Here is a 13,483-nt window from a genome sequence, read left to right as displayed (position 1 = left end):
AGTATAAGAGTTCAAATCATATTTACATTATTTCATGTTTCTCATCTAGATCAGGCTTCGTTTGGTTTGGACTGACCTGTGAACTTCAGCTCTTGCCCTCAGGAGGTCATCAAAGACGTGAATGTGATGCAGAAGAAAAGTAACATCCTCCTATGGAGAAATATAGATATAGAGAGTAAAAGTAGTTCAATCATTTTAGTCCTCAGTAAAAATGTTGTGTAATATTACAAGCAGATGGTAGATTAGCTATTAATGAATAAAACACAAGGCAACCGTGTATCACCTGCTCCTCGTGCCACTCCCTGAAGGTCAGTCTGAAATGCTCTGCTACCTCTTTCATATTACGCAGATGAGTCATTGGAGAGGGCCCTTCAAATGAAGAGCCTCCTCTCAAGGTTTGTTCAGGACGGGCACGATTAGCAATGGTACGCATTGTACTTTCAATCCTATCCCTTTTCTTTAAAAATATCACATGCAAACAGGTTAGTTACAGAAATAAACATTAATTTGTGAATAAGCAAATAATAAACATACTTGTAACATATTACTGTGGTTTGAGATAATACACTGTACACATATATATTGAGAAAAGTTTTCGCTCATCCTTTTAAATCATTAAAGTCAGGTTCCAGTCACTTCCATGGCTACAGGTGTATAAAATCAAGTCCCTAGGCATGCAGACTGCTTCTACAAATATTAGTGAAAGAATGGGTCACTCTCATTTACTAAATATTCCACAGTCAACTGTCAGTGATATTAGAGCACAGTGGAATCAATTGGAACAAGAGCAACTTGCTCTGTCAGTATAAAATAACAGAGCGGGGTCAGCGGATGCTGAGGAGCATCGTGCACAGAGGACCCAACTTTCTGCAGAGTCACTACATCACTGCAAACCTTAAAACTTGTAACTTCAGATTAGATCAAGAACAGTAGAGCATATAGAGCTTCATGGAATGGGTTTCCATGGTCAAGCAGCTGCATTCAAGCCTTACATCTCCAAACACAAGGCAGATTAGTGGATACTTTTAGCAATATAATGTATGTCTGGTTTTCTAATTCTTCATTTGCTGACATTTCTTACCTGTCGACGGTTGACATAATCTCTCTGTAGAGCCCTCTTTCTCGTTGGGTCTCTCTCTTTATCAATTTTCATGTTAAGAAGTACCATTGGGACTTCATGGGATGCAATAAGATGAGTTGGTTTAAAAGTGTGCGCTGTACGAGCATGTGCTTCCCGAGTTCTTGAGTCAGGACAACCCAGAAAGACACTGATGAAGCGTTTGGTGAGGCCCTGAAAAAAAAAGTAATAGTGTAAATTCAAAGGAATAAGAGAATAATATGATTTCCTGTAAAAACGTTGACTGGTGTATTATGAAATGGTTCACAAACAGATCAAACCAGATGCTTGCAGATATACTGTACAAGAAGCATGTATGTTTAGTGCGTACCTAACCATGGGTGTACACAATACAACAGACTGTAACCAACACAGAAACAAACGTATAATTACCAAAGCAGACATGGCCTAGACAAAGGCAAAACCGTAAGTCGGAAACAATATCCACAATCAGTAAACAACCACAAGTGATGGCAACCAGAACCAGACCAACAAAAAGCAAAGAGAGAATAAACCAATAAACAAACCAAGATCATACAAGGCATAGCAAACAGACAGAACACTCAGTATGCAACAACAGAGGTGTGTTATAAATTCCATGGGGTATTTATACAAAAGAAAACACAAGTGATATTAATTGTAATTATGAGGTGAATGAGAATGCAGGAACTGTCTCTGACACAAGAGGGTGCACTATTTCAAATGCAGTCTCTGGAATCAGCAGGCAGAGGCATAGGGGAGGCCAGGGTTCCAGATTAACTTTTTCACAACCGTCCCAGTACCGTCCCCAGGCTTTCTCTTAGCTGCCACAAAACCAAAAATCATACATCCCAAAATACATACTTGTTATTCTTTTAACATAACTGTTGTATTTATTTGTGTTCTTCTACAGCCATTATGTTATCAGTTTTTTGGAATTTCTTGACTATTTGCCCCTCTTCTTCTCCTGGTGCTACAAGCAAGCTGATTGTCTCTATGATAAAAGGCGAGACTTTATTTGTAAACCTGTTCTAAACATTAGGAAAGCGCTCAGTTATATCATAACGAGCAAGTGGTCTCCCTATGAACTGTTACAGTTGCTTGCAAAAGTACTCATACCCCCAAAACTTTTCCACATTTTGTCACCTTAAAAGCACATACTTTAATGTATTTTATTGAGATTTTTAGTAATAGACCACCACAAAAAGTAGCAAATAATTATGAAGTGGAAAGAAAACAAGACATGTTTTAAACATTTTAATCAAATAAAAATCTGAAGTGTTTTTTTATGCTTTTTTTCTTGACTTGACAAAAGTATTTAGTCCCCGAAACTAGAAAAATGAGATCTAGCACTTAATTGTAAGATTGTACGTACGTTGTTTCCATACTGACAAGGGGTGGAAAGCTTGACCTGGCTTCTCAGATACTGAAACTGATCCTGGAAGGTTGTTTCTGTCAGGTCAGACTGGAGAGGAAATAGATATGCAGTTATGTAGTACGTTCACTGACATATTTCCTGATTTACTTTACGTTTGCAAGGCAAAGCAATACAACAGCATTACTGACCTTTTTGCAGTGCAACAGCCAATGTGCACTGAATTGATCAGCAATGCATGCATCTCTTTTTTCATCAATGTAATAACCATAGGAGGGGTTGTTGGGATCAGCAGCAGACACTCCGTAAACTAAAACACAAAGTGAGAAATTCCTGATTATTTGAATCTACTTTAGTTTAGTTATTCTTCTTGTATCTACTTAGAGTTGATAAACATCTTGCTCTTTTCTGAGTAAAAATCTTGTGCTCTATTTTACCTGGAATGTTGTCATTTTTAAGTTCGAAAAAGTGCCCATACAAGTTAAATTTCCTTCTCATAATTGGGAGAGCTCACTAACTTAAAGTTCAGAATCAATAGTAGTAGAAGCAGTAGGTTTAGACATTTTCGTAACACTTCTTTCTCTTTATGCCTCAATAAATATTTTGTACACACAATACTGTCCATCTTCTAAATATGCATGTTTTCATAGCAGAGTACTGTTATAGATCAACTACTATTGATAACAGTACTAACCTGGGACCAAGCTAGCAATAATAACCTGTGGCATAAAAAGTGAGACATATTTGGGTTTGATTCACTAACAGTTATTTGGGAATGTTTTAAAATTGTGTATAATTTTGTACAAGGATCAGCTTAAACCTTAAACGTGAGATTTTAACTTAAAAGTTACAGTTTAACTTTTCCAGCATCAATCTTTGACTTCTGAGGTAAATGAGGTGCCGTTGTTAAAGTCTAAGAGAACAGCTTACTCTGTACGTTACTAGGACGATGTTCAAGCATTGATCCAGAATTACAGCTTTCAATGTATATCACCATCTGCAATGTCATACAGTACCATGTCAGTATTTTATATTTTAAAAACTGGTGAAATTTCTTTTGTTGATTACTGACCTCTGAGAATTGCTGTCTGTTTGCCATCTCTTGTACAGTTTCAAGAAGGTCATATGCATAAAGCCTTGGCCTTGTAAATTGGGAAGAAAACTGGGGGGAAAAATGGGGAAATGTGTTGCCATGGTTCTTTTTTTAAGTTAAAAAAGTTTAACATGTTTTACAGTGTGGGACATTTTATCAATGTGACCAGCTTTTGATATAATTATTTTGTTCACAGTTTATAAAAAACAGTAAAATTACCTGTTCAATACTTTTTTTGGCCCCCATCTCTGTTTTATAACAGCAGTTTCATCTCCACGGAGCACAGCCAGGATCTGGCTGACACCAAACTGCTCAACTCTAAACACAATTCCACATGTTCTCACTCAAATATCATTCTAAATCACAGCTTTGCAAATCGCTACACACAAATTGCATCATTTAGAAAACCTTGGTCACCTAAGAATCACTGACTTTCAAATACAAAACTCTCATTACCAAGTAGTCTCAGACAAGTTGCACCTGTTCAGACTTACAGTTTTTCCCAAATGTTTAAACGCGTTTCTAGAAACTTGGCTCAGTTTCTCAAAACTTTAAACACAAACTGAAAATGATTAACTCCTTTGTTGAAACTCTACAAATCTCCAGCAAAACTGATTCCTTCCACCAAAACAACAACACACAGCTATTTTATGCTTATCTCTTACAGAGCATCAAATAAACACTGACAAGATCAATTCAAAGCACTATTATCAGAAGTATTTAGTTATGTTTTTGACTTCATGAGGCCGCTGTACAAATTCAAATGCATACAAATCCATTACAGTACTACACAAATGTAAGCTATATTTACTGTATGTAATATGTTGCAAAACTGTAATTTTCACCTATTTTCACAATGAGAAACATGATAAGGAAAATTCACATACAAAGAGGACACAAAAATGTATTTCTTGCAAAATGCAAAGAAACAGATCACTGTTCATCAGACCCCTGATCTCGGTCAGGTAAGAAGACCTCATCTACATCAGCTGCAATATTCTCCCTCGCCAAACAGAAAAATGCCTTGCATGGCAAATCCATCTTTGGCAGTCATCTGCGTGGATGTCATCACATGCCTCCCCCATTACATGAAGTAGAGCCACATGCTCGTGGGGTCTGCGTTTGTACACTTTCCACCTCCATGCAGAAAAGAATTCCTCTATTGGATTGAGAAATGGGGAATATGGTGGAAGTTGCAGCACAACAAACTGTGGATTTAGAGAACCAATCATTGACCAGAGCTGCCCAGTGGAAACTTACATTATCCCAGATGACAACATAGGAGGGCTGTATCAGTCACGTGAGGCCTCTTTTATACCCTGACAAATGATTGAAACGTTCTTCTAATTAAGTTTACATAGCTGCAACTTGTATGAGACTTCTTGGTAATTAGGGTTTTGTATTAGAAAGTCAGTGATTCTCAGGTGAGCAAGGTGTACTAAATGATGCAATTTGTGTTTAGTGATTTGCAAAGCTGTGATTTAGAATGATATTTGAGTGAGAACATATGGAATTGTGCTTAGCGTTTAGCAGTTTGGAGTCATAATGTTGACACATGAGCTTCATGTTTTTGGATTTGTGTGCATAGTTCCACATTTTTTGTGTAAACATTTGGGAAAAACTGTAAGCACTACTAAATCAATAGACATTTACTCAAAGATGTGTGATAAAATGTAATAAAATATTGTCACATTAACCAGTTCTATTTGTAGATAAAACTGGACACAGCACGCCTGCATTACAGGTAACCTGAAGGAGCATTCACAATTACAGAAATGCAATATCTACTAGAAAATTGCAATAATACATATTTTTATATTTAGAATGTTCACTGTAAAAATGCAAAATTGCAGGTAGGAGAGAATAAGAGGTTCCATGTAAACAAATTAATAAATGGAAAGATAAATGGCTTTTATTGACTTCAGTCATTCACAGGACCTGGTGGATGCTGGCAGAATAAAACTATTACGCAGAGAACAGAACTGAAGCATGTTTGTTTTTATTACAAAAGGTTACACAGTTGTGAATAGACAGTGCGAGAGTGTTTCTGGATTAGTAGATCCCATAGGTGTGCTCCTTTCCGTCTCTGTAGCGGTCCATGTATCGGAGAGGTTGTCCGTGAGGGTATTTCTGCTGGGGAGGGTGGTACACTGGGGGTCTCTCATATTCAAACACTGGCTCTCTCATATCTGCAGAGTAGAAAGAATAACAGAAAACATTGTTTAAAATTGACTGTAGTCTGTAGGTTTTGGGAGTGTGGAGGCCTCTCTAGCGGGAATGTGAATGTTGAGCATGCAGAACAACCTTTAACTGAGGATAATATGAATAAATTATGTAAAATTCAGTTTAAGAATATAGTTTTGTGTACTTTGTTCATTCATAAAATCCTGTCAAAATGTAGAGAGCAACAGGGCGTTGAGTGGTCCAGCGGTCTAAAGCACTGCCACTATGAGCGGGAGGTCGCAGGTTTGAACCCCCGCTCATGCAGCTTTACCATCAAGCTGCCGGCGCTCAGAGGGAGCAAAATTGGCCCTGCTCCCTCCGGGTGGGTAGATGGCGCTCTCTCTTTTTTTCCCTCATCACTCCTAGGGTGATGTCTGCAGCACGGGTGCAGGGTGTCTGTGAGCTGATTTATCAGAACCGAGTCGCTGGGCTTTCCTCCGAGTGTTAGCGCTGTAATGCTGCTCGGCAATGCTGCATCAGCAGCAGCTCAAAAAGAAGCAGAAGCATGTGTTAGTCTTCACCTTCTTGGTGTGTTGGAGCATTACTAGTGATAGGGGGAGTAAATGTAAACTGAGGAGAAAATGGGACAATTTTGAAATAAAATGAGGGAAAAAAATAAATAAATAAATAAAATTTAGAGCGCAATTACACTGACTGTCACTGGTTCTAGAACACGCCGTAGTTTTAGAGAAGCTAACATTAGCAACAGGTTTTATTTCTCAAAGATACTAAAGCTTGCTAGACCAGTTAAACAAGATGGGTCAGTAAATTTTATATTTCACACGAGTTTAGCAAACTTAGCATTACCAAAAAGCTTCCACCTTTACACCTTTTATACACTAGACCAGCAAAATGACAGGGAATCCTTGAGCTTGATAATTTTATTAAAACAGCTAAATAAATGATTGAATTGTCTAAATAATATATATTTTTTAAATCTTTAAGAAAACCTATTTTACAAAAAATACATAATTTTAAAACCTAAGAACTGCTTACCATTGTGGACATTTATAAAAACCCAGCTCCACCTGAAAGGAAACTGCATAAAATGTACATAAAGTACTTTTAAAGGGAGGAGTAACAAAAACATGTATCTTACCATTATAATATAAACCAAAAGAATAAAAACATTGTTATTTTGAAAGGTGCTGTCTAGAAGTTGACAGCAAACATCTGCATGCCCCCAGTCTTCATCATTACATTATTATCATTTAATGTTAATGCATGATTTAAAAAGAAAACAATAAAATCTTTAAAAAAATAACTTTTAAATGTATTTTGGCTGAATATAAATATTTTGAGGTTAACTCAAACGAGCCCGTGGTGATGTGCGTGTGTCACAGACAATTTTAAAACTTTCAGCACATTTTTCATTTAAACTCATGAAGCTCCTCAGTGACACATACTGAGCATCCTGAGAGCATCACTACAGGACAGTGTGTGAATCTGTGTTTATCTGATATTAAATAAATGAACTCAAAACTAGAAAAAAAGAAATGCCCAACACTGATTGAGATTCTGTGCTTGAGGGGGGAAATGTGTGTGTGTGTGTGTGTGTAAGTAACTTACTGAGCAGAGTATGAAAGGTGCTAGTGACCGATTCGTCCCACTGACTCTGAAAGAACGCCAGTCCAGCAGGAGTGATCAGATCCTCATATTTCCTGTAGAAATCCACCGTCTTAAAACTTCGCTGCTTCAGACTGTGGCTGAACACACACACATACACAATATATTACAATAACAATCAGGCACATGCAATGAAAACGTAGAGTCAGTGTATTATTCACAAATCTATGCACTGATAAATACAATCCATTTTTAAGACTAATCCAAATATTACATTTTATTTGTGATAATAATCAAAGAAATATAATAAACTGCCTTTTAACCCTGTCAAATACATACCAACCCCCCCAACAAGCTATCAAGATATAATTGATAAATAATAAATACATAATAAAGCACAAATTGAAAATCCATTGCCAATAAAATAATAAAGTATAATGTAAGACATTAATGATACAAACAGTATATAATAGCAGTTGAGACACTGTAATTCATTAATAGGCAATTTATTACATTATTGTTCTATGATAATTCTTACCAACAATGAATCCAATAATAAGTGCTGCACATCATTTTAACAGTTTATACACAGAGACCCATCACAAAACCAAATTACGAATAAAATTTAAATGACAGGTTGCGATTACACCTCTTTAAAGAGATGATTAAAATTTTTATTACAAAATAAACATAGTTAATTATACTTAAAAAAAATTCTTAAATAAACTGAACGCAGAAGTTCATTTACATTAAAAGGATTTACTCTCCAAGTAAAGTGGACACTTTTGAGTTCAATAAAAAACTAATGGGAGTATTATTGTACGATAAGTCGATAACATCACTATTAAGATTAATGGTGTCTCTAATTCTGTCAGGCAGCCAGAACTGAGCCCAACACCTCTGCTGTCTAATAACAGCAGAACTATGTCGCTGTGTTCAGAAACAGGTGCACTAAATCAGATCTGACCACATTCAGGTCACATGATACATATCCGATCTATAGAGTGACTCAAATCCCATCAGAAAAATATCATAATTTCCACACAACTCAGAAAATCAGCCAAGTGTTACATTAACACACAAAAAAAAAAATCAGCTTTAGGTCAATTTGGCCTGTTAATGTAAACACAGACAAATATATAATCTATATTTACACCTCCAGAAACAGGAAAAGGGCCACCTGCACCCACCCAGCACCCACACTTCCTGTCCCCTCAGGCAGGAGGCTGCGGAGCATCAGGACTGAGAAACAGCTTCATTCCAGAAGCTGTAAGACTCTTAAACTTCATTTACACAACACACACTTACTATTTACAACTATTTACCTGCATTGAGACACTTTATCTTATTACTGCTCTTAATTCACAGCATCATGCTGCTATAGCAAAAATCTGGACTTCATGTTGCTGCTATTTCCCTACTCTCCTTTATATTATGTGTTTTTTATCGTTTTATCCCTGTTTATCTCTTTTTTATAATATTTTTTTTCTATTTCATTTTATTTTATCTTTATATTTGTCTATTTTAACAATTGCTCTTTGGGTGTAAACTGGACTGTGAGATTGCAATTTCGTTTCACCACATGTACCACATGTGATGTGAATGACAATAAAGTCTCCTTGACTTCTTAAATATGGACAACTTGGAATCAAACCAATTTTCCAAAAGGTCTGAATCCTTGATTGTGTGTATTTTCAAGCAGAGAACAGTCCAGAGCACAGCCAAATAGAATTTTTATGACAGTGACTATATTAAAAATCACCATTATGCAGTATCTGGCTGAAGGGATGTTTCATTTAGCAAGTGGAAAAAGCTGCATTTAAGTAAATGCTTCAAAAGTCGGTGCTGCAGTAAGTGATGTGTTGATGATGTAAAGCTCACCAGGGAGATGGTCTGACATCACTACTAAAGTCCACATGAACATCCTGTTTGAAAAGGATGAAGACATATCTTTGGAAGCCGGTGCCTTTAGCAGGGAACGGAGCGATGTACGGGCAAATTTCCTGCCCGGAGAGAACGGCACCACCAGGGATATTCCCACTGTGTGAATAAACCACAGAGAAAAAGAAAAGAGGGAAAATCATTTAATTACTTTCTTATAGTCATTCTACTTACTGCCACTATCAAATAGATAGATAGATAGATAGATAGATAGATAGATAGATAGATAGATAGATAAGATAGATAAGATAGATAAGATAGAGTTGCAATTTATTCCGTTCACTTTATCTATTAATCATGACATTTTCACAATGTACAATAAAATAATCAAAAATATATGTACTCACACCAGCCAGTGAACGTACTCCTGCTCCCCATCGTGTAAATGCTCATCTGTAAAAACAGGGATGAATTCAGCACTGAAATCATGAATAAAAATAACTGTTGATGAAGAATCTGCTACTCGTTCTATTTTTTATGTTTGAGCAGCAGCATACACTTCTGATTTAAAACCCCACAGGAGCTCATATAAACACATACATTAAATCTTTTCAAATCTGTGTTCCTTCCAGTGAATATGATCATCTGATTTTATTTACAGTCTTAGTCCTGCTGGTTAAGAGCTAAAGATAAAACTTGTGCCTTTTAAAAGTGGATTTTTTGCATCTAAAGGTCTGTTCTAATTATTTAACAAATCAAATGCTTTAATGAAACAATACAGTTTTTAATGCTTTAATACAGTACTGTGCAGATGTTTTAGGCATCTAAGCACATTATTCAAAACAACTCATCTTACCAACAAGTAAATGTTTGTGTAACACAGAATATCACATTAGAACAGAAGCAGGTCAATAAAAACAAAGTATAAAGTATAAATTCCAGAGGAAGTCTCATTTTAGAGAAACAGTGATTAAGTAAGATCTTGTAAGTTTGAAGAACAAAGCTTGGTTCCAGATTTCTGAAAGCCGGTGCATGGACGAATTAAACATACAAAAAAAAAAATCACTGATTTACCAAAGCAATGATGTGGAATGATGATAACTATAAATATAACTAGACTTTCATAAGAAGAGCGTTAAACCACATAAATGTAAAAGTATTTTTAATATCAGTGCCATATAGAAAAAGACAAAATAGCATATACAAATAACACAATCTGATCAAGTGGAGAGTCTGTTTCATTTATTTAATATACATAACAGAGTAAAAATACTTTTAAACTGTTTTGTACAAAAAAGGATAGTAGCAATGTTACTGAATATAATTCTGAGCTCTGAATGATGGCCTGCTTTTCTTAATGGCTTTGTCTGATGATGCTCCGCCTCTTAAAATCAGCTGGGCAAAATGTCTGACTGTTAGACAGGAATCTCTGAAACATTCAGTGACCTCTCACCAGGAGGAACACTACACAAAAGCAGGGCAGCAGGAGAGAACCCAGTATCTACTCAGACCACACTAATCATCACGTCTAATCATTAACACAGCTGCTGGAGAAAGAGAAGTAAATGCTGAATTTTGGAGCAACCTCAGTGCATTATTCCATTATCTCCATTCACATCACATTCACATTCACACACACATCACACTAGTTTCTGTACCTGGGCTTGTTAGAAGCAAAGTCCAGAGAGAATCTTCTTCTGCCTCAAAGCTAATGTGAGGTGCTACTGATGCCTGCAACACAAAACAAGAAATATTTAAAAAGTCAGAAAAAATGTAATACTATTTTTTTTAGATTAAAAGAAATAAACTGTTTCCTGCTGAAATCTTACTTGAGTGGGAGATAAATGATTGCCGTAATGCACCAGAGCACTACCATCACCTTCATATCCCACTCTCAGCATGACCCTCGGAACAAAGTAGGCCATAGGAAAGAGGTCCCGGTAGATTCCGTAATGCTCCGCCAGCCTCTGGATGTGATAAGGTCCGTTAGTTTTCTCCCACTCTGTCTTTACTTTGTCCAACGAAATGCGAACTGGAGAAAAAAAATAACACAAATAAAATGTTATGTTTTGTACTACATTTGCTTAAAACATATTCAGTGCTTATAAATCATTCATTAAATGCAATGAAAAAAGGCATTTTATGTCCTAATGTAGGGGGTAGAGCGCTCAGTGATGAGCTGTGGAGCAGTGGAAAGATGAAATTAAATCATGGAGCATTATATACTTCTGGAACGAGTTGCGAAATTCATCATCCAACAACATCCTAACATCAAATGCCGCAAAATGCAATCAAAACCTCAACAATACCCCACAATCTAGTAAAAGTAGTTTTCATGGGATAGTAAAGACAGTTACTCAACCAAAAACAGGAAACAATGAATGAGCAGATTTCCCAATACATTTGTCTAAATATAGACCTTTTAGTACGCTTTAAGTTTTAATTTTAAGACATTATTCATTAACGGTTAGGTTTCTACAATAAAGAAAAATATTGACAATAAATTGTTCAGTCTACACTGAATGATGTAATTTAGAATCTTCAGTGGTTCAAATGTAGGAGCAATTTTTAACACGCCCTGCAAAAAAAGTTAAGAGTACAGAGTTGCATTTTTAAAAATCAACAAAATCAGGGCAGCTACATACAGGAGCGAAGACGAGTGGCTCTCTCCAGCTCAGGGTTCTTCCGGTTTTCTCTCATCACCTTCCTCCTTTCCCGAGCTTCCTTTACCCTCGAGGGCCGACAGTAAGGAAGCCCGATGTCCACCGGCCCAAACTCTAAACAACAAACACAGACGCAACATATGTAGAGCAAAGAAGAGAGAAATTAAACCTGACTTCAAAACAAAACATCCGATCTCTTACAGCCTGATCGTGACCGAGTGTGTTTACCTGGGTCTGGCTGCTGGTCCACATACTGTCTGTAGGTTTTCCACCACACCTCTTTATTTCTGGCCTTCTCCGCCGCAGTGATGTAGCGCGTGTAGCTGCGGTATTTCTCCAGAGCCTCCAGGTTCTGCCAGTCTATATCTTCATTTGGCATCGGTCCCAGCGGGGCAGTCCGGCGACAGGATACGGCTACAGATATGGGAAGAGTGGCATGCATCCATTAACTTAATCCTAGACAGACAACCATGCAGCATGTCTGTTACACAAAACACACTATAAAAACTGTTTCCTCCTGAAAGTCCGGACCAGAGTTTGCAGAGGTTTGTGCTTTGGTGCTTTGAGTTCAATGAACTGCAGTGTGAAACTGAAACTAATCGCACCAGTAATGGACTAAAGAACTTACTATATCCTGTCATCAGTGGAGTCCCGCTGTACTTCATATTAATTGGTCTGTAGAATTTTAGTTATTATTAAAGCTTGACTACTGGTCGTAAACATACACCCCCTTAGATTCCTTTTATTTCTGAATATAACCCTATATAAAATAAAGGTTAATCTACAGTATCAGTAATATAATGAATTCCTAGTATAAATGAATGTTCATACTACTGGGTGACGTGCTGCACACCAAGGGGTGACAGATGTCAGCACAACACAATTACTTTTTTCCCATTAGTTTTTTTTAACTGCCTTATGTAATTGGTCTAAACCTGCTACTTGGTTCAGACCAAACTAAAAAGTCTGAAAGTTTGGACCACACAAGGAAAACTCCCTTAGAGTCTACTTTTGGGTTAGTGTACAGCACTAATTCTTAAAATGTATTGGATTTACTGACCTTTATTTCGTAAATTCATTTTTTTTGCCATAATCTGGATTAGAACATTACTCAAATAGAGGTATTCAATGTATACCTGTAACTCTACATCTTCACTACTTTACTTCAACTGATGCTGTCCAACACATTAAGAGACAAGAAATTCAGGTAATTAACTCTTGATGAGTTCAGCACAGCTGTTAACTGAAAGTCACTCAGACCCGACACCGACCCTCACTCAGACCCGACACCGACCCTCACTCAGACCCGACACCGGAGAGACCCACACACACTCAGGTTAAACTCACCTGCTGTTCTGAACAGTCTGGCGCAGCTTTTGAGTCCCGAATCCGCCCCGATCCTCCACAGCTGCCCCGCTGTCCTCTGCAGCGCCATGTTGGAGCACGCATAAACTCGTACGTACTGCGCATGCGTGTGCGGAACGTCAAAGCTCCGGCGCGGCCAGAGAATCTATCAGAGAGGAGAACTCCCGCTTTCTGTTCTACCAGCAGGGGGCGCTGCTGAGGGAGGCCATCTGAGCTAAAAG

The 13,483-nt window shown here is 37.3% G+C and overlaps 2 protein-coding genes across 2 annotated transcripts; both read right to left on the bottom strand.

Annotated features, from left to right (window-relative positions):
* Positions 1 to 2,414: 2,414 nt before the first annotated feature.
* Positions 2,415 to 3,601, bottom strand: LOC111192368 (legumain-like). Its single transcript, XM_049465052.1, has 4 exons — positions 3,544 to 3,601; positions 3,402 to 3,468; positions 2,663 to 2,781; positions 2,415 to 2,561 (listed from the first exon to the last, which is right to left on the bottom strand). The coding sequence occupies exons 1-4, from the start codon at positions 3,568 to 3,570 to the stop codon at positions 2,415 to 2,417; spliced, it is 360 nt and encodes a 119-aa protein (XP_049321009.1). The 5' UTR covers positions 3,571 to 3,601.
* Positions 3,602 to 5,547: 1,946 nt separating this feature from the next.
* mrpl38 (mitochondrial ribosomal protein L38) lies at positions 5,548 to 13,372 on the bottom strand. The gene is made up of 9 exons (XM_022669075.2): positions 13,245 to 13,372; positions 12,126 to 12,311; positions 11,880 to 12,011; positions 11,064 to 11,266; positions 10,893 to 10,965; positions 9,642 to 9,687; positions 9,235 to 9,393; positions 7,357 to 7,493; positions 5,548 to 5,753 (listed from the first exon to the last, which is right to left on the bottom strand). The coding sequence occupies exons 1-9, from the start codon at positions 13,330 to 13,332 to the stop codon at positions 5,617 to 5,619; spliced, it is 1,161 nt and encodes a 386-aa protein (XP_022524796.2). The 5' UTR covers positions 13,333 to 13,372; the 3' UTR covers positions 5,548 to 5,616.
* Positions 13,373 to 13,483: the final 111 nt, after the last annotated feature.

The sequence above is a fragment of the Astyanax mexicanus genome, chromosome 15 (genome assembly GCF_023375975.1).
Source record: "Astyanax mexicanus isolate ESR-SI-001 chromosome 15, AstMex3_surface, whole genome shotgun sequence".
NCBI lineage: Eukaryota > Metazoa > Chordata > Actinopteri > Characiformes > Acestrorhamphidae > Astyanax > Astyanax mexicanus.
This window is presented reverse-complemented; position numbering and strand designations above follow the sequence as displayed.

Coding starts and splice junctions, on each gene's coding strand:
- LOC111192368 (XM_049465052.1), bottom strand. CDS start 3,570: ATGGCAAACAGACAGCAATTCTCAGAG. Junction 3,469..3,543: donor ACAGACAGCAATTCTCAGAG/GTCAGTAATCAA, acceptor ATGACATTGCAG/ATGGTGATATACATTGAAAG. Junction 2,562..2,662: donor GGCTGTTGCACTGCAAAAAG/GTCAGTAATGCT, acceptor TTTCCTCTCCAG/TCTGACCTGACAGAAACAAC.
- mrpl38 (XM_022669075.2), bottom strand. CDS start 13,332: ATGGCGCTGCAGAGGACAGCGGGGCAGCTGTGGAGGATCGGGGCGGAT. Junction 9,688..10,892: donor TTTGCTTCTAACAAGCCCAG/GTACAGAAACTA, acceptor CTGTTTTTACAG/ATGAGCATTTACACGATGGG. Junction 7,494..9,234: donor GATGTCAGACCATCTCCCTG/GTGAGCTTTACA, acceptor GTGTGTGTTCAG/CCACAGTCTGAAGCAGCGAA.